General features: G+C 44.6%; 2 protein-coding genes across 3 annotated transcripts in view; one reads left to right on the forward strand and one right to left on the reverse strand.

Moving 5' to 3' along the window:
• LOC147107444 (glutamate-rich protein 6-like) overlaps positions 1–15,599 on the forward strand; it is a 34,969-nt gene extending 19,370 nt beyond the window's left edge. The window contains exons 6-7 of the mRNA XM_086007391.1: positions 2,396–2,624; positions 13,025–15,599. Of these exons, the coding sequence (XP_085863517.1) occupies positions 2,396–2,624; positions 13,025–13,141 (346 nt within the window). The 3' untranslated portion in view covers positions 13,142–15,599. The remainder of the gene's footprint in view (positions 1–2,395; positions 2,625–13,024) is intronic.
• Positions 15,600–15,683: 84 nt separating this feature from the next.
• Positions 15,684–20,627, reverse strand: part of cog3 (component of oligomeric golgi complex 3) — a 78,515-nt gene continuing 73,571 nt past the window's right edge. For both annotated transcript variants that reach the window (XM_086006491.1, XM_086006492.1), the window contains exons 22-23: positions 20,052–20,150; positions 15,684–18,618 (exon numbers count right to left, since the gene is read on the reverse strand). In XM_086006491.1, the coding sequence (XP_085862617.1) occupies positions 18,589–18,618; positions 20,052–20,150 (129 nt within the window). In that variant the 3' untranslated portion in view covers positions 15,684–18,588. The remainder of the gene's footprint in view (positions 18,619–20,051; positions 20,151–20,627) is intronic.

A 20,627-nucleotide genomic window follows, 5' to 3' on the forward strand; every position in this document is an offset into this window, starting at 1 on the left:
TGGCTCACCTTCGAGGCCAGGATTTTCAGTTTATTTTCATCAAGAGTCACGGTCGAGGCTTCCAGATACGCCTCAAAGCAACGCAGCCATTGTGCGAATTTAGTCGATGAACCCGCTTCTTGGGGGTCTAGGTCCAGGCATGTTGGTCTGAGGGCTCGCAGCAGCGCCTGCTGCTCAGCGTTTTGCGCCATCGGTTGATCAGCATCCGCAGCCAACATTTAACTTTGGTAATAAAATTGATGCACTATCAATTGCTACAAAAGACTGGAGATTGAGAAAGTAATAAACAGGCTTTTATTACCAAAGAACAGAGCATGCCTCTTGTGGTTGCCTGGTATCCAAAAGGGCCGGAGGCTTCTGAGCAGCGACCTTTATACCCAGCCATGAGGGTGGAGCCAGGGGCGGAGTCAGCTGAGGCATGCACAGACAAGTACAACAATATGCAAGAGTGAACAACAGTACTAACAGTGAACAACAATACTAACAACAGTGGTTTACCACACAGAGCATTGTGACTAAGCACTAGCCCTGCCCCCTCATAGCCATGTAATCTGGGAGGCAAAAACAGAGAAAAACTCGGGGCCAATAAGGGGAAAAAATACTCTGGAAAATTCTTCCCCCCTCAGCCGATGGAAACCAATCCAGGAGATCGCATGGATCAAGTGCTATCTATAAAGACCTCTCCAAATCACATGGTACAATATTTCAAAGGGGAATTGAGGATTACACTCATCCCTAAAAAGTTTTATCACTTCATTTCCATGAAAGAAGCTTGACCCCCACCCCCCATTGAATAATACAGGTCTCCATGACAGCTAGAACATGTCAACATGCCATAGCAACCTGCCATGCCCCACAGCATTGGAACTACTGTGCCCCCATGGGAGTGAGTAGACATGCTAAAACTGTTGATTGTCAGCCATTCCAGAGCATAATGGAGGTCACATCATGAAAACCCATTTATAATATATTAAAAGACTTGCTTATAATGGCCACGTTTGATAAGTGTCGCATTTAGATCCAGTAATACTTTTCCCATCACACGGTCATGTTTTGTTACAACAATAGTGGTGATATCAACAAAACATGACCGGGAAGTGTGACTTTCATTTATAAATATCCTCAAAATAGGATACATGAGTGCTGTAAATTTCCAGCCATACTTTTTTTTAAATCATTCACTGGATGTGGGTGTCACTGGGAAAGCCAGCATTTATTACCCATCCCTAATTACACTTGAGAAGGTGGTGAGCCTGAAATAAATGGCTAGGCCATTTCAGAGGGCAGATTAAGAGTCAACCACATTGCTGTGGGTCTGGAGTCACATATAGGCCAGACTGGGTAAGGACAGAAAGTTTCCTTCCCTAAAGGACATTAGTGAACCATGTTTTTACAACAATCCAGTAGTTTCATAGTCACTATTACTGATACCAACTTTTTATTCTAGATTTATTTAATTAACTGAATCTAAATTCTCTCATTGCCATGGTGGGATTTGAACTCATGTGACCGGATCATTCGTTCAGGCCTCTAGATTACTAGTCCAGTAACATAACCACTATGCTACTGTTCCCATATGCCAGACTTGAGCACAAAATCTAGGCTCACACTCCAGTGCAGTACCGAGGGAATGCTGCACTGTCAGAGGTGCACTCTTTCGGACGCGAAGTTAAACTGAGGTCCCATCTGCCTTCACGTGGACGTAAAAAATTCCATGGCACTAGTTTGAAGGAGGGCAGGGGAGTTCTTCCTGGTGTCCTGGCCAACATTACTTGAAACAGATTATCTGGTCATTATCACATTGCTGTTTGTGGGACCTTGCGGTGTGCAAATTGGCTGCCGTGTTTCCTATGTTCCAACAGTGACAAAACTGCAAAAGTACTTAATTGGCTTTAAAGTGCTGTAGGACGTCTTGAGGTCATGAAAGGCATTATATAATGTAAGTCTTTCATTGCTGTGTACGGGACCTTGTGCATCAATTGGCTACTGAATTGGACAACATGACTACCCTTCAAAAGCAATTGAAAAGTAAAGGGCTTTCAGACATCCTGAACACATATATAAATGCAATTTAATTTCATTACAATAAATCACTGGAAAATCAGGAGCACTGCCATTCAGGTACACTTACCGCTGTGCCCGATTCTCCGATCCACACTTCCATTGAGTGAGGCTCCGCACCAGGAGACCGGCCCACTTTAAGAAGTTCAACCCATGCTGTGCCAGCTATGGGACTACCTGGGTGCCCGTAAGTGGATACTGTCCCACAGCCCGGCAATAATGGGAACACAAAATCGATGGAAAATAATGCACTAAAAGAGAAACGGTAAAACTTCTTATTCGGGTCGATTACAGTGACACTGGATCTGAGACATGTTGTGATCTCTTTCCACAGGATCAATGTGACCCCTTTATGTGGATCTTACTTCACTGAGCAGGGACTCACCAAGAAACGGTGGCAGTGGCGGGATTACTCTCATCATGTCCACGCACCGCCGTATTGTTCAATTAGCCTGAAATTAAACTCTTACATCAGCATCCGAGTCATCTCACAAGACCAGATTTATACCACATTCGAAACAAAGAAAAGGAATGTAAGATTTAACATGGGAGCAAAACTTGTAGTAAGTGTCTGACAGTATTTAAAGAGTAAAGTGTTCCTTATGTCTGCTATTCCCAGGTAAATCACTGCATGTCTGCTATTCCCAGGTAAATCACTGCATGTCTGCTATTCCCAGGTAAATCACTGCATGTCTGCTATTCCCTGGTAAATCACTGCATGTCTGCTATTCCCAGGTAAATCACTGCATGACTGCTATTCCCTGGTAAATCACTGCATGTCTGCTATTCCCTGGTAAATCACTGCATGACTGCTATTCGCTGAGGCTGGTAATGCAATCCTGTCACAGAGACAGTGGGACAAAGAGGCAGTTCCCTTAACAGACACTGACACAGCCATCTCTGTCCTTGAAGTGGTTTAAAGATCTGATCCAGGAAACTGCATAGTTTTACGACAGCCTCTCATGTACATACGAACATACGTACATACGAATTAGGAGCTGGAAAAGGCCACTTGGCCCTTCAAGCCTGCTCCGCCATTCAGTAAGATCATGGCTGATCCGATTACTCCACATTCCCGCCTACCCCCGATAACTTTTCACCCCCTTGCTTACCAAGAATCTATCTACCTCTGCCTTAAAAATATTCAAAGACTCTGCTTCCAACGCCCTCTGAGGAAGAGAGTTCCAAAGAATCACGACCCTCTGAGAAAAAATGTCTCCTCGTCTCTGTCTTAAATGGGCGACCTCTTATTTTTAAACAGTGACCCCTAGTTCTAGATTCTCCAAGAGGAAACATCCTCTCCACATCCACCCTGTCCAGACCCCTCAAGATCTTACATGTTTCAATCAAGTCACCTCTTACTCTTCTAAACTCCAGCGGATACAAGCCTAGCCTGTCCAACCTTTCCTCATAAGACAACCCGCCCATTCCAGGTATTAGTCTAGTAAACCTTCTCTGAACTGCTTCCAGCGCATTTACATCCTTCCTTAAATAAGGAGACCAATACTGTACACAGTACTCCAGATGTGGTCTCACTGATGCCCTGTATAACTGAAGCATAACCTCCCTACTTTTGTATTCAATTCCCCTCGCAATAAACAATAAAATTTTATTAGCTTTCCTAATTACTTGCTGTACCTGCATAGTAACCTTTTGCAATGCATGCACGAGGACACCCAGATCCCTCTGCATCTCAGAGCTCTGCAATCTCTCACCATTTAGATAATATGCTTTTTTATTCTTCCTGCCAAAATGGACAACTTCACATTTTCCCACATTATACTCCATTCGCCAGATCTTTGCCCACTCACTTAACCCATCTATATCCCTTTGTAGCCTCCTTATGTCCTCTTCACAATTTACTTTCCTACCTATCTTTGTTTCATCAGCAAATTTAGCAACCATACCTTCGGTCCCTTCATCCAAGTCATTTATATCCCTGTGGCACACCACTCGTTCTATCTTGCCAACCAGAAAATGACCCATTTATGCCAACTCTCTGTTTCCTGTTAGCTAGCCAATCTTCTCTCCATGCCAATATGTTACCCCCTACACCATGAGCTTTTATTTTCCGCAATAACCTTTGATGTGGCACCTTATCAAATGCCTTCTGGAAATCTAAGTACAGTACATCCACCGGTTCCCCTTTATCCACAGCACATGTTACTTCCTCAAAGAACTCCAATAAATTGGTTAAACATGATTTCCCTTGCACAAAACCATGTTGACTCTGCCTGATTACTTTGAACTTTTCTAAGTGCCCTGCTATAATGTCTTTAATAATAGCTTCTACCATCTTCCCTATAACAGATGTTAAGCTAACTGGCCTGTAGTTTCCTGCTTTCTGTCTCCCTCCCTTTTTGAATAAAGGAGTTACATTCGCTGTTTTCCAATCTAATGGAACCTTCCCTGAATCTAGGGAATTTTGGAAAATTAAAACCAACGCATCAACTATCTCATTAGCCACTTCTTTTAAGATCCTAGGATGAAGTCCATCAGGACCTGGGGACTTGTCAGCCCGCAGCTCCAACAATTTGCTCAGTACCACTTCCCTGGTGATTATAATTTTTTGAGTTCCTCCCTCCCTTTCATTTCCTGATTTACAGCTATTTCTGGGATGTTACTTGTATCCTCTATAGTGAAGACCGATGCAAAATACCTGTTCAATTCAACTGCCATCTCCTTATTTTCCATTATTAATTCCCCAGACTCACTTTTTATAGGACCAACGCTCACTTTGTTAACTCTTTTCTTTTTTAAATATCTATAGAAACTCTTACAATCTGTTTTTGCATTTCGAGCTAGTTTTCTCGTACTCTAATTTTTTCTCCTTATTAATCTTTTCGTCATTCTTTGCTGTTTTTTATATTCTGTCCAATCTTCTGACCTGCCACCCATCTTTCTGCAATTATATGCTTTTTCTTTAAGTTTAATACTATCTTTAACTTTTTTAGTTAACCACAGATGGTGGGTCCTCCCCTTGGAATTTTTCTTTCTTGTTGGAATGTATATATTCTGCGTATTTTGAAATATCCCCTTAAATGTCTGCACTGCAACTCTATTGACCTATCCCTTAACCTAATTTGCCGGTTCACTTTAGCTAGCTCTGCTTTCATGCCCTCATAATTGCACTTATTTAAGTTTAAAATACTAGTCTTGGACCCACTCTTCTCTCAAACTGAATGTAAAATTCAATCATATGATCGCTGCTACCTAGGGACGCCTTCACTAAGAGGTCATTAATTAATCCTATCTCGTTGCACAATACCAGGTCTAGTATAGCCTGCTCTCTGGTTGGCTCCAGAACGTGCTGTTGTAAGAAACTATCCCAAAAACATTCCATGAACTCCTCATCTATGCTACCTTTGCCCATCTGATTTTTCCAGTCTATATGCAGATTAAAATCCCCCATGATTATTGCCGTACCCCTCTGACAAGCTCCCATTATTTCTTCCTTTATACTCCATCCTACCATGTGGTAACTGTTAGGCGGCCTGTACACCACTCCCACAAGTGACTTCTTGCCTTTATTATTTCTTATTTCTACCCAAACCGCTTCTACATCCTGGTTTCCTGAACTTAGGTCATCCCTCTCTATTGTGCTAATACCATCATTAATTAACAGAGCCACCCCTCCACCTTCCTAAATGTCATGTACCCTTCAATATTCAGGTCCCAATCTATGTCATCCTGCAGCCATGTTTCTGTAATGGCTATCAGATCATATTTATTTATTTCTATTCAATTCATCTGTTTTGTTTCGAATGCTACGTGCATTCAGTTGCAGAGCCTTTAGTTTTGTCCTTTTATTAATTTTTGTAACCTCTAGCCTTATCTGTTGATTTACTCTTAGATTTGTACTCTCTATCCCTTCCTGTCACGGTCTGTTTATCATGTCCCATATTAATACCTTTCTCTATTGCCTTGTCTCTAATCTTTGAATTACCACATCTTCCCAAATTTGATCTCATGCCCCCAATATTTAGTTTAAAGCCCTCTCTACCGCCCTAGTTATACGACTCGCCAGAACACTGGTCCCAGCACGGTTCAGGTGAAGACCATCCCAACAATACAGATCCCACTTTCCCCAGTACTGGTGCCAGTGCCCCAGGAATTGAAACCCATTTTTCCCACACCAGTCTTTGAGCCACGCATTCATCTCTCTAATTTTATTTACCCTATGCCAATTTGCTCGTGGCTCAGGTAATAATGCAGACATTATTACCCTTGCGGTTCTGCTTTTTAATTTAGCCCCCAGCTGCTCATACTCTCTCAGCAGAGCCTCCTTCCTAGTTCTACCTATGTCATTGGTACCTACATGGACCACAACCACTGGCTCCTCCCCCTCTCACTGCAAGTTCCTCTCCAGCCCAGAGCAGATGTCCCGAACCCTAGCACCGGGCAGGCAACACAGCCGTCTGGACTCTCACGCTTGGCCGCAGAGAACTGTATCTATCCCCCTGACTATGCTGTCCCCAATTACCACTACATTCCTATTAACTCCCCCCGCTTGAATGGCTTCCTGTGCCTCGGTGCCATGGTCAGTTTGCTCATCCACCCTGCAGCCACCACTTTCATTCATACAGGCCGCAAGAACCTCAAACCTGTTGGACAATTGCAAAGGCTGAGGCTCCTCCACCGCCTGGGTCCCAGTCTCACTTGGTCACATCCTCCTGTCCCTGACCACTGACCAAATCAGAAGACCCTATCCTAAGGGGTGTGACTGCCTCCTGGAATAAAGTGTCCAGGTAACATTCCCCCTCCCTGATGCATCGCAGTGTCCGCAACTCGGCCTCCAGCTCATCAACTCTGAGCCGAAGCTCCTCGAGCCACAGACGTGTTAGTCCTGGATCACACTGGCGTCCAGGAGCTCCCACACACTGCAGTCACAACACATCACCTGCTCTGCCATCTTTATTGAGTCTTAATTAATTTATTTTAATAAACCCTACTACACCAAATAGGATTTATTACTGCTAGTAAACTAGTACTAATGAAACCTTACAATTAGTAATACATTTCCTGGGCTTTAAAAGATAAGGGATGTGAGCAAAATACTCACCAACCAATCACTTACTCTTTTCCCTGTGATGTCACCTTTTATTTTTCTCCAAATGCAGTTAGAGAGTTTGTTTGCCAGCCACCCGTAGCTCAGTGTCCACATACATCTCCTTGGAGATGTTCAGGTGCGATTACCTTGGTCTGTATACCCAAGTGCTGATATAGATGCAGCTACATTGGGTGTCTAAAGTGTAAACACACAGGCCTTGTATACCTCATCAGATCCTCCTCTTCCTGCTCCACAACTGGCAGAGAGTAGAATGCCTAGTGGGACATCATGGGGCTACTGAAGCTCCAACCTATTAGAGAGTATATTTGCCAGCCACCCGTAGATGGGAGATGGGGTGCAGCTTTAATAAAGAATGAAGTGCTTCAGTGGTGAAACCAGAAAAAAAAATGCATATAAAATTTCAATATTAATTTATAGCAAATTAACTATAACTACAAGCAGACTCCCCTTTAAGAGGACCCGACATTGCTAATGGGTCCTACTAAGCAACGCCCGTTCTGCAAGGGCGTTGAGTGATTGGACCACTGTTCAAGTGTTCTCAACAGATTATGGCGCCATCCCTTTTTAGGGCTTCAGTAAGGGTGGAGGTGCCAGGCCCTCACTGCCATGTGCCATCCCGAGCTGTATAATGACTAACTGTGCCTAAATGGGGGCAGAACAGGCTGAGCACCTGATAATCTGAGTCGTTCCAACTGATGCACAGTTGTGACTGCTCCCAGATAGTCCAGAACCTGCAATACAGTTTCTGATTTTTACCTCAGCTCCACTACAGCCCAATTTACTGAAGCAATGTTAAAGAAAAAAATTGCACATTACTGGCATTGAAAGGTACAAAGCTTCACAAATATTTATACTATTTACCGATCACTTTACAAAACTTGCTGATGAAAGTCCCCTTTATTTATTTATCCTTGCTTCCTCCTTCCCTTCCGTTATTTACATGACTACAAATGATACTCGTTTCTCCCTCTTACTTCCCGTGGTGGATTAGGAGTTCTTGCTGAGGCCGTTGTTGGTGTAGTGCAGTACCAGAAAGACCTCTCCCACCTTTTACCCAAGCCCAAGAAACGGGGAAGCCAATGTGGGGGAAATCTCTCCAATGTGAGCTCTTGTTGAGCAAGACTTCAAACATTTAGCAATTTTGAGGCTTTCACTTGTCAGTTTCCACACCGACATCACAACTGAGATATTGGACTCGTGTTGAGTGCAAACATTGCCGATGACTCAGCTGTTTAATATAGGCTTTAAGTTTGAAAACGCTGTTTTATATTCAGTGGTATAACATAGTCCTGCCACAGAGAACTATAACGAGGAGCGATGTCTCAATAAATTGGCTGAGGGTACAGAAAGACGCAGAAAATTTCTGCTGATTTGCCACAGCACGGTGGCACAGTGGTTAGCACTGTTGCCTCACAGCGCCAGGGACCCGGGTTCGAATCCAGCCTCGGGCGACTGTCTGTGTGGAGTTTGCACATTCTCCCCGTGTTTGCGTGGGTTTCCTCCGGGTGCTCCGGTTTCCTCCCACAGTCCAAAGATGTGCGGGTTAGGTTGATTGGCTATGATAAAAATTGACCGTTAGTGTTAGGGGGATTAAATACGTGGGGTTACGGGGATAGGGTGGGATATGTGTTGGTGTAGGGGTTACGGGGATCGGGTGGGATATGTGTCGGTGCAGGCTCGATGGGCCGAAATGGCCTCTATCTGCACTGTGGGGTTTCTGTGAGTTTTTTTTTTTCTGTGAGACAAGTCAGTTTCCCACAACACAGCGCCTGGGTCAACAAGCGATGCTTAAAGGAATACTTGGGATCAAACACCAACATCTTGCATTTCTATAGCGCCTTGAACATAGTGAAGCATCCCAAGGTGCTTCACAGGAGTGTTATCAGACAAAATGTGACACCGAGCCCCATAAAGAGATATTAGGGCAGATGACCAAAAGCTTGGTCAAAGAGATAGGTTTTAAGGAGCGTCTTAAAGAAGGAGAACGAGGTAGAGAGGCAGCGGTTTAGGGAGGGAATTCCAGAGTTAAGGCCTAAGAAGCTGAAGGCAATGGCGGAGTGATTAAAATCGGGGGTGGGCAAGAGGCCAGAATTGGAGGAGCGCAGCAGTCTCGGAGGGTTGTAGGGCTGGAGGAGATTACAGAGATAGGGAGGGGCGAGACTCGGTTTCACAGCCACATCTCTTTCCTCGGTAACTGTCTCCGGTTCAGTTATTCCACGTGGATTCCATTTCATCCTTCGACTCATCTGACGCTTCAACAAAAAACTTTTTTTCTTCCTTTCTGATGTCAAGGATCGCAAGCTTCATCAACTGTTGGACACCAACGCCCCTCCGGAACCTTCTTCCTCATTACTTTCCTCTGATCCCATCCCTTCTTCCAATCTCACCCCCTGCCGTGTTTTCACTATCCCCTCTGACCTTTCCCTCTCTGACCTCGAACGATCAGTCCTCAGCAAAGGCCTGAGCTTCATCCCGTTATGCCCCCATCTGAATTAATTTCGAGCTCGGCACGATGCTGAGCTCTTCTTCCGTCGCCTTCGTCTCCGTGCCCACTTCTCTGGCCAGGAGTTTTCCCCCCCGCACGGCTGACCCTTTCTCCCGTTTTCTAAATTCTCGTTCTACTTGGACCCCTCCCTCTGGCCTCTTACCCTCTCTAGATCTTTTCATTGCTAACTGCCGACGTGACATCGGCCGTCTCCATTTCTCTGCTCCCCTCTCTCACTCCAACCTACCCCTCCCTCTGAACTTGCAGCACTCCGTTCTCTCCGATCCAACCCTAACATTATCATTAAACCTGCTGCTAAGGGTGGTGCTGTTGTTGTTTGGCGAACCAACCTCTACCGTGCGGAAGCTGAACGCCAACTCTCCGACACCTCCTCCTACCTCCGCCTGGACCACGACCCCACTAGCAAACATCAAGCCATTATTTCCAAGACTGTCACTGACCTCATCTCCTCTGGAGATCTTCCCTCCATGGCTGCCAACCTCATAGTCCCCCAACCCCGTACAACCCGCTTCTAACTCCTTCCCAAGATCCACAAACAGGATTGCCCTGGTAAACCCATCGTTTCAGCCTGTTCTTGCCCCACGGAACTTATCTCTTCCTATCTCGACTCTTTTTTCTCCCATTGTCCAGTCTCTTCCCACCTACATTCATGACTCCGGGTGCTCCGGTTTCCTCCCACAGTCCAAAGATGTGCAGGTTAGGTTGATTGGCTACGATAAATTGACCCTTAGTGTTACGGGGATAGAGTGGGATATGTGTTGGTGTAGGGGTTACGGGGATCGGGTGGGATATGTGTCGGTGCAGGCTCGATGGGCCGAAATGGCCTCTATCTGCACTGTGGGGTTTCTGTGATTTCTGTGACTCTTCCGACGCCCTCTGTCACTTTAACAGTTTCCTGGCCCCAACAGTCTCCTTTTCACTATGGACATCCAATCCCTCTACGCCTCCATCCCCCACCAGGATGGCCTGAGGGCACTCCGTTTCTTCCTTGAACAGAGGCTCAACCAGTCCCCATCCACCACCACCCTCCTCCGCCTGGCTGAACTTGTTCTCACATTGAACAACTTCTCCTCTGACTCCACTCACTTCCTCCAAATTAAAGGTGTTGCTATGGGAACCCGCATGGGTCCTAGCTATGCCTGCCTGTTCATGGGATATGTGGAACACTCTTTGTTCCAGTCCTACTCCGGTCCCCTCCCTCACCTCTTTTTCCGGTACATCGATGACTGTATCGGTGCCGTTTCCTGCTCTCGCCCTGAACTAGAAAATTTCATTCACTTTACTTCCAATTTCCACCCTTCCCTCACCATCACATGGTCCATCTCTGACTCTTCCCTTCCTTTCCTTGACTTCTCCATCTCCATTTCTGGCGATCGGCTTTCAACAAACATCCACTACAAGCCCACCGACTCCCACGGCTACCTGGACTACACTTCCTCCCACCCTGCTGCCTGTAAGGACTCTATTCCGTTCTCCCAGTTTCTCAGTCTCCGCTGCGCCTGTTCTGACGATGCCACCTTCCATACCAGTGCTTCTGACATGTCTTCCTTTTTTCCTCAACTGAGGATTCCCCTCTACTGTGGTTGACACGGCCCTTGACCGTGTCCGTTCCATTTCCCGCACTTCTGCTCTCACCCCTTCCCCTCTCTCCCAGAACCACGATAGGGTTCCCCTTGTCCTCACCTTTCACCCCACCAGCCTCCACATTCAATGGATTGTAGGAATAGGCGTATTCCTAACCAAATCACCGAGATTGACTCAGGAGAAACAATCCAACAGGTCTTTAATGAAGGATTTGACGAAGTACAGAAAACAACAAGGATCGATGCAGGAGAGCCTTGGAACAGGTCTTAGCCGAACGGGGACGCCATGAGGACTGAGTAGGCAGTCCTGTGGATTGCGTCGTGATGTTTTCCCGCGCTTGGGGCGGTCACGTAATGTGCGACGTGACATCGCGTTTGCCCGCGCTTAGGGCAGTCACGTGATGTGCGACGTGACTTCATCGCGTCAGGTCGCGTTCTTAAAGGGGCAACGCCCCGTACATGCAAACTCTATACAAACATAGTTAAAGGGAATTATGTACAATAAGTAAGAGACACTCGGTGGTACCGCTACAGGATCATCCTCCGCCATTTCCGCCACCTCCAATGTGATCCCACCACCAAACACATCTTCCCCTCACCTCTCCTTTCAGCATTCTGAAGGGACCACTGACTCCGCGACACCCTGGTCCACTCCTCAATCCCCCCCAACAGCTCTTCTCCTTCACCTGGCACCTTCCCGTGCAAGCGCAGGAGATGCAACATATGCCCTTTTACCTTCTCCCTTCCCACTGTCCAGGGCCCCAAACACCCCTTCCAGGTGAAACAGCGATTTACTTGTACTTCTTGCAATTTAATATACTGTATTCGCTGCTCCCGGTGCGGTCTCCTCTATATTAGGGAGACTAAACGCAGATTGGGCGACCGCTTTGCGGAACACCTCCGTTCAGTCCGTAAGGGTGACCCTGAGCTTCCGGTCGCCTGTCACTTTAATTCTCCACTTCACTCCCACTCTGATCTCTCTGTCCTCGGCCTATTACATTGTTCCAATGAAGCTCAACGTAAGCTCGAGGAACAGCACCTCATCTTTCGATTAGGCACTTTACAGTCTTCTGGACTCAACATCGAGTTCAACAATTTCAGATAATAATCCCTGCCCCCATTTTTCATGCTGTATGATTTTGCCATTCCTATTTGCAACATTTTCACAGTATGTTCTTTCAATTCCTTCCTCTCCTACTAACCCCCCCCCCCCCCCACCCCCTCCTGTCTCTGCACCTGCTTAATATGTTACATTTCCAGTTCTGATGAAGGGTCCCAGACCTGAAACGTTAACTGTTTCTCTCTCCACGGATGCTGCCTGGCCTGCTGAGTATTTCCAGCATTTTGCTATTGGAGACAGGTGAAAGTAGGTGGTCTTGGTGATGGAGTCTTACTGACCTTATAGTTAAATAAGTCAACCCCTATTTATTGCATAATAGATGAGGGATTAAGTTCAAATTTTATAAGAATGGGAGATCACCTTCAGTGGCATTGTGAATTGCGCGTGGCACCCATAGCCCAAAGCAATGAGGTCACTGCTTCTTAAAAGTATGACAATACGACCTTCAGTCTGTGGGTTGAATCCAACAATCCCACGCAAGAGCCTTGCTCAGCTGGAGCGAGGGTCACCATTAGGATCACAACACTGGAGTGCCAAAATCTTTGAGCTGTACTCCCATCGATTGATGCTCCCCCTGGTGGCTTGACTTTCCTTGCCTCTGGTGCATCCAAGGGTGCTTTTATTTAGCAGTGCCAAGGTTAAAATCTTTACTACATTTTTTCTCTCCCGTTCTCTCTTCACAGCTGAGAGACCTCGAACACTTCCATACAGCAGAGTCAATCATCACAATGGAAGAGAAATACCTCAATAAAGTGAACCAGAAAATCCACAGAATTCTTCAACAAATCCGACATCTTTGAATAGTCCACTTTCAGAATGTTGACATTTCCACCAGCTCCATCTCACCACATTCACACGTTGCATCAGCAGAGACTGGTGGGAGCCAAAACTCCAGTGCAACTTCCCCACAGTTACAAACTAAAGGAACTATTCACAAGCGAACCACTTTCTTATCCCGAGAAGACATACACAACTGTGAATTTGTCAATGTATTCTCACTATGTAGATTCTCGTCGATCTCCTAGTCTCAGTACGTACTTTGTAGCACAGAATCACAACTAATGAACTCATGGATAGATTTATGCTCGCGTCCACCTCTACTTGAATGTGACCTATGAGATTTATGCCATTGTGCGTGTATACCTGACTATAACCATGAGATTCATGTGTCTGTTCACTGCTACCTGATTGTGACGAATTGGGTTTCTGAACATAAAAGAGAATTGGCAGACTACAATCAGAATTGAATGAGATAGAATTTTACATTTGGTATGGTCAGCAAGTTTGCAGATGATACTAAAATTTGAGAGGGGGTTATGACTGTAGGAGTACAATCTTCTGCAAAAAAAAGGTTTAGATGCGCTAGGGGAATGGGGCAAATAACGGCAAATGGCATTTGACCTAGAGAAATGCAGTGTCATGCATGTGGGTAGGACCAACACAGAATATACTTAGAATTTACAGGGCAGAATACTGAAAGTGATTGAGAAAAGGATCCAGGCATTATTATTCACAGATCACTGAATCACGAGCAATGCAGAGAAGCCATAGCCAAAGCAAACAGGGTATTTGGGTTTGTATTCAAAGGACATCATTCTATCGTTATACAGGTTGTTGGTTAGACTGCATCTGGAGTACTGTACCCAGTTTTGGTCCCCTCACATGGTGGGTGATATAATGAAAAAGGATCAGAGGAGAGCTACAAGAATGATTCCTAGCTTAAAAAACCTCAGTTGCTCAGATAGGCTCAAGGGCCTGCATCAATTTGCTTTAGCACAGCATACTCAGATGCAACCTGATAAGAGGTCTATAAAATAAGGATAGGGCTGGATTTTGTAATTACTGATAGATCATTCCAGTTTGACAGATTGGGGAGGACCAGGGGACATATGAATAAACTACACAAGAGTAGGAATAGACTGGATGTGAGGCATTCTTCCCCCCCACCCCAGAGTGTGCGTGCTGACTCTCTGCACGCCTTCAAAAGGGAGCTAGACCGGTTGTTGGCTGGGGCAGAGATTGCATCATATAAAAGGTAAGTGGTTTAACATAAGGTACACATGGTCAATGCCATCTGGACTTGTTTTGAATGCCTGAGGGGGCGGAGAGGAATTTCCCAGAGTATTTTGTCCAGTCACGATGCTCCAGGAATCATGTGTGTGGGGCAGGCTTGATGGCCCAACTGGTCTTTTCCTGCTCATTTTCGTATTCTCGTAACCTGGAAAAAAAGGCTGTATAGAAAAATACCGTGTCCACTTCCTGACAGTTCTCTGTCTTGAAGTAACCCAAGTGGAGATTTAATGTAAGTTTTGTAGTCAGTCACAGCCTCTAAATGACTAATAGAAATGACAGCACAGAGGAGCCCATCGTGCTGGTTATAATCTCTTGAACTGGAGCCGCTCTAATCCCATATCGCTTCATATTCTTCCTTTTGAAACACTTGTCCAATTGCCTTTTAAATGATGCTCTAGCCTCTGACTCAGCCAATTGCTCTAATAACCCTGTGTGTGAAAACATTTCTTTTAACTACCTCGTCTTTGTTCTTTTGGTAATGATCCTCTCTTTGCCCCTCTTTACTAATTCACCAGCCAGCAGAAACAACCTTTCACTATTTACCTGTACAATTTTGAAAACCTCTTAGTAGCACCGCCCACCCCCCCCACCTTCTCGATTCCAGTGAAAAAGGGCCCAATTTTTGAGCCTTTCTTCGTGATTCTATGGCTCATTCCTGGTATCATTCTGGTGAATCTTCAGTTACCCTTTCCATGGCTCTAAAGAATAGATTCACCAATCCCACGCCACCAGTAGAAAGCCACGTTCAAAGGGAGCATGGGTTGGGTGAAGCAGCGCTGGAGTTGTGGCCCTGTATCTGCCCACGCTCCCTCCGTGGGGGTGTGGGATTGGTGCAGTTACCCTCAGTATCCTTTTACTGGTACTCAAAGGAACAAATGTTGCCCAGGTATCAAAGGCTGGTGAACAAGAGTGAAATCCATTTCTGACACTGGTGGAGGATTCCCTCTCTGCTCTAGGTACGACCAAATCATCAAGGCATTTAAGAGGCACCGGTTACAATTACAACTATACCCAGCACACAGAGGAAATCTTTCCCCAGTGGACCCACTAGATCCCGAGTATGTCCGCCAACCACACAATAGCATGTGTATAAAGGAGCACCACAGTACTTTCAGAAATTGCTGTTATATATTCACTTCTTTATCGTGCAATAAATTCACTTGTTAATTCAAGTCTGAAATGAGATCTGTAGCCTGCCTTTTCAGTATCGGTTAAAACCATTTTGCCATGCATCTTAGCCTTGAAGAGGACGAGTTCAAAAGCAGCACACACTTTCTTGAAAACATTTTATTAAAACTATCAGATTGCATCGAGAAACTGTGGGGACAAGCATGTTTATATTATTAATCTCATTATGTACATACAATTTACATATGTAAACCCTTTAAAACACTTCAGAATCAATAAATCGGGTGCTCTTGTTAGCTGTCTCTAATCGTCTCTGGAATAGACTACTGAAAGCATCAACTAGGAGTCAAAATTAAAAAATCTTCTAAAGTATAAAATGCCGATATACCTTTTATAGTAACTGTACTGCCACACCCCTGTCCCAATTATATACACTGTAGTAAAATGTCATTTCATTCCATACAAGGAAACCAACTATGTACATCGTGCATTTCCCCCTAATTATTGTGTTGAGTTATTTCACAACATATACATTCATGTTACAGCACGTGCTTCAATGCAAGCTGTTTTAACACAAATCCGTTGGTTGGAACAGGTGTCAACAGAACCTGAAAACTTCCTGGACACCACCACTAAAATAAAGCACGTATAGACTTTAACCCCACAGAATATCCTATCCTGCACCCAAATGGACGATTTCTGGAATAAATCACTGCTGCATCCAAAGCAGCTAAGGACGTTTTAAACCTCTCACTAAGGGAGTAACTTATGTCGCCATCGGGCTCTGGCCCTCCAGTACTATACCATTCCTGACTGCCCTCACCCCAGAGAGGAAAGGGAAGCTCGGCATCCTACGCACTGACTGACCTACCTTAGATCAGCTAACTCAGCACAGGGCAGGGACCAACCCTTGGGCTTTCCTGGTCTCTGCATGTCACACAGAATTACCCACTGCGGAAATGGGGAGTTGCATGGTGAAGGACTTTATCGCAAAGCCAATTGAAAGCAAACGCTTCAATTCCAAAGTACTTGAATTTCACGGAAGCTGACTCCCAACTGTGACCCACCCCCCACACACACGATTTTATCATTTCCAATCAAGTATCTTAGATAACAATCATTTGTCCATACAGGTGATACGATAGTGAAAGACTGACGAATGGTTCTTCGTACATTTATACTGATTACTGGCCCAATTAACACTGGAGCTCGAGATTTTAAAAACACAAAGAAAAATGGGGCGAATGAAACTTCTGCTGTTGTCAGTGACCAAACAGCAAAATAATTTGATACTTTTATTTCAGGATCAGTAATATGGGATTAATCTTTGTCGTGTGTGAGATTAGTTCATTAAACCAAGCTTTATCGTAGTGCAATAAAATCCTCAGGTAATCCCCAACTTCATTTACAGCAGTGATAAGGGACATGCAAATGATTCGTCAATGAAAGGGACCTTATTCCAATTTACCTGTGTCCCCTTAACACAGTCTGTTTTAAATCGGTTAATGTTAAATCGCCTATCAAAGGATCTTCAAAGTACAAATTTATGAAGTTTGTTCGAGACTTGAGAAACAAAGTTGCTTCAGTCGTATATTTACACAGCAATTGCCTTGAAGTAAGGTTCATATACAATTACAATTCATCTCTTAAGGAAAACTCCCACAGTGAGTCATCTATGAGCCAATCTGTACTGCAGCTACAACTTGAAAATGTAACTGTGACTTGCACTGGTTCTACCTCAGCAATCGATGGACAGGCAGTACACAGATACCTAAGCAGACTGCAGTTCCCTTATTGAACAAAGGTGGTTTCAGCCTGGGCCTGCATCAAACTGGTGCAAAACAGCAAGAGCAGAATGTACAAGGATAGAAAAACCCCAGTCCAGCACTGGCTTGGTAATTCATTCCTGACCAACGTATGGGCTGAGCTGAGGCAGCTATGAACTATAAACCCTATGAAATCACACCACCCCGACCTCACCTCAATACAATCTCTGCAGTACTATGGTGAAAATGGTTGACAGGGAACTTGCAGTGTGCTGGGACACTGGTCTTTCACTTCTGGTACCGGGGCTTAACGCCAGCCCAGGCTGATAAGATAAGAGTCTCCTCTGTATTCTGACTCTAAGGGCCTTACATGATACGAGTTTGTGCAGTCTCAATCCAGTTGTTAATTCGGCACTAACCGGCAATGACACTCAAAAGGCTGAGCGATGAAAAGGGTTACAGTAGAGGACCGCTTCTGTGATTGAGGTTAGGGCTGAGGCATGGTGTTGTGGCAGAGTAGAGGGAGCTTTACTCTGCACCTAACTGTGCTATACCTTGATACTGATGCTAGGTACCTGAAATAGGAAAGTTCCACTTCCATTCCCTCACACTAACATCCCTCACCTTGACCAGCACAAACATGGGGGTTTAAAAAAGCAGTGGAGACTGTGGATTACACAATACTAAACACAAAGGATAAAGGGGGAGTCACTCTGAACTGTGCTCCAGTACAAGACACTTCAACATTCATTTACATAACTTTTACCAGCCATCACCATTTCTGTACCAATTTCAATCACATTTCCTCAGTTTAATGTACAATCCCATACCGAGTATAGAAAATATACAAATACATATGCACCAGTAAAATAAACAAAAAAGAACCCTCAGGCTTTGCAAAATGAGCAACTACTTCAGGTAACCCCAGCCGCTTCAGTGATGAAGCAGAGTCTTTGGTAGGCAGGTCAGACATTAAAGAACTGACAATAGGTCAGGTCACATTTTACCTGAAATTGTGAACAGGCGGCTCTCAGTTTAAGACCACACTGTAGCTTTAAGGAGGTGAACAGGTAAATGGTCTCATGTCAAGTTCTTCACCAAACAGCTGTAACTTTTAGACAGCACAGTTCTGCAGTGGCTACATATTACAGAGTCAGTATTCCCTGAAACTCTCTTCAGCCAAGTAACATCCAACTCGCTCAGTGCTTCCTCGTCTCGTTGATGCCCAGCTTTAAGTGTCAGACATGGACCCATTTTCTCTCCACTGTGTGACTGTGATTCTAATTGGAAACAGACAACATCAGGTTTACCTGAAAGAAAGAGGGGGATAAAGTTAGGGCCATTTTGAAGGGACATGGGTGAAAGGTGTCTGCAAGTTTCTGATCCATTCCCGGTTCAAACTGCACTGAATGTTTTAGGAGAACTTCATCTCCTACCCCAAATAACCCCATCAGATTTGGCCTTCTCCACTCCAGGCCTCGCCTGTAACTCACTGACTGGGAAAAGAGTCATCGATGTCCTGGAGAGTTCCCATTCCCTTTTAAAGTGGCAGTAACTAGTTTTTAAATCAGGATATAGATTTCTTACACACGGGAATACTCGTGTCTCCTTCCTCTTGAAGCATGTTGTCAGGCTGGTGTTAGAGTCAGTGCTTGACTGGGGTTAAAATGCAGCTTCGAAAGAGGGCACAACACCCCAAATCCACTCAGTTCTGTCAAGGGTTGAGTGCAGCTCAATACAACCCTCCTTCATGTTAATTAAATATAAAAACATACCATGTGGAGCATAAACACCAGCATAGACCTAATACAAAAGTAAAATACTGTGGATGCTGGAAATCTGAAATAACCGGCATAGACCTGTTGGGCCGAATGGCCTGTTTCTATGCTGTACAACATTCTTATTTCAAAATGGATCTTGGAAACAAATGTAAAATGTAAACTCCTAATGCAAGGTGGCAAACTTTATCCCAAGCCAACTCGTTGCAGGAGATGGTGAGGCGGGGAGAGTTTAATATAAGGCTGTTTGGTTTCTTTAGGAGGTAGCTCCTGTATCTGATCTGTATTAAAATACTTCCCCATAAGGATCCACCATCTTAGGTTTCCAGATTCATCCCGTCCCATAGGAAACATCAGCATTACAAGGGGTACTGTGCAGTTTGTGGGGGTTAAATTAGAAATGATGACTAGGCACAAGCCCAACCACTTTAACAGCAGTTTACTAACTTCTTGAAGCTACATCTGGATAAATAATAACAAGAATGTGAATATGTTTCATCACTACTGGCATAGGACTTTAAAGCTAATTACTAGTAGCCACAGAATACACTGTATGTTACATGGTATTAACGCTGCCATCTTTACAAAACAGACTAACCATGAGCAATGCCACAGGAGATTCGCTAGCATTTAAAACATTTCACACGAACGCGCCACGGAAATCAAGGTTTTAAACTGGCTCCTTAACAAGTTAAAATACATTTTCAGAGCATCAGTCCAGGGAGTTCTGAACTGATTCCACAATAATAGGTTCAGTCCTCCAACTGAATAAGTTATACTAATGACAACTAAATTATGTATTCAGTCTTTCCACCCATGAGTAATAGTAAATAAAAACACACACTGAAGTCTTGTTTAGAAAGGGGCTGACACGAGTCATGGTTCCAGGGACAGCCATTGAGCTCATCCTGGGAAATACCACACAAATCTGTTTATCCATTATGTTACACCCGGCTGGCTCTTACCTGGTCCATGGAGGGGCAAGCTATAATCTGCAGATCCTCGCCACTGAAATCTTCCTGCAATACTCCATGCAGCTTCTGGAATGTCTGTTGGATGTTACTCTAAAGAGAGAAAAAAATACTTTCTAAGAATAGAGACTGTGAAGACTGTTCTCAGGAAATTATTAGGTATCAGGCAGAGGTGTGCTAGTATCACCGTTAACTGGGACTCGACATACCAAAAAACAGCAGTAGCACAAATGTCTGGACACCACATTAATCCAAGGCTCCTGTGAGCTGTTTGACAGCTTGCACCTCATTGTAAATTGTGCATTGTGTAGCAGCGCCAAGCACACCAGAGATGACACAATGGAATTAGTATCGCACCCAAACATGACCTTCCCACATCTTACAAAGGAGGGGACCTCAGTCAACAACATGGATAAAATGTAATAAAAGCTTCAAAGAAACACTTCAGGATAACTACTTGCCATTATCTTATTGTAGGAATTGACGAATTCCTAACCAATACTGAGGTCGACTCAGGAGATCAATCAAACAGGTCTTTAATGTTAAGACTAAACGAGTTCAAACAGTTTG

The sequence above is a fragment of the Somniosus microcephalus genome, chromosome 14 (assembly GCF_052327205.1).
Source record: "Somniosus microcephalus isolate GS21.2 chromosome 14, FLI_Smic_1.0, whole genome shotgun sequence".
Taxonomy (NCBI): domain Eukaryota; kingdom Metazoa; phylum Chordata; class Chondrichthyes; order Squaliformes; family Somniosidae; genus Somniosus; species Somniosus microcephalus.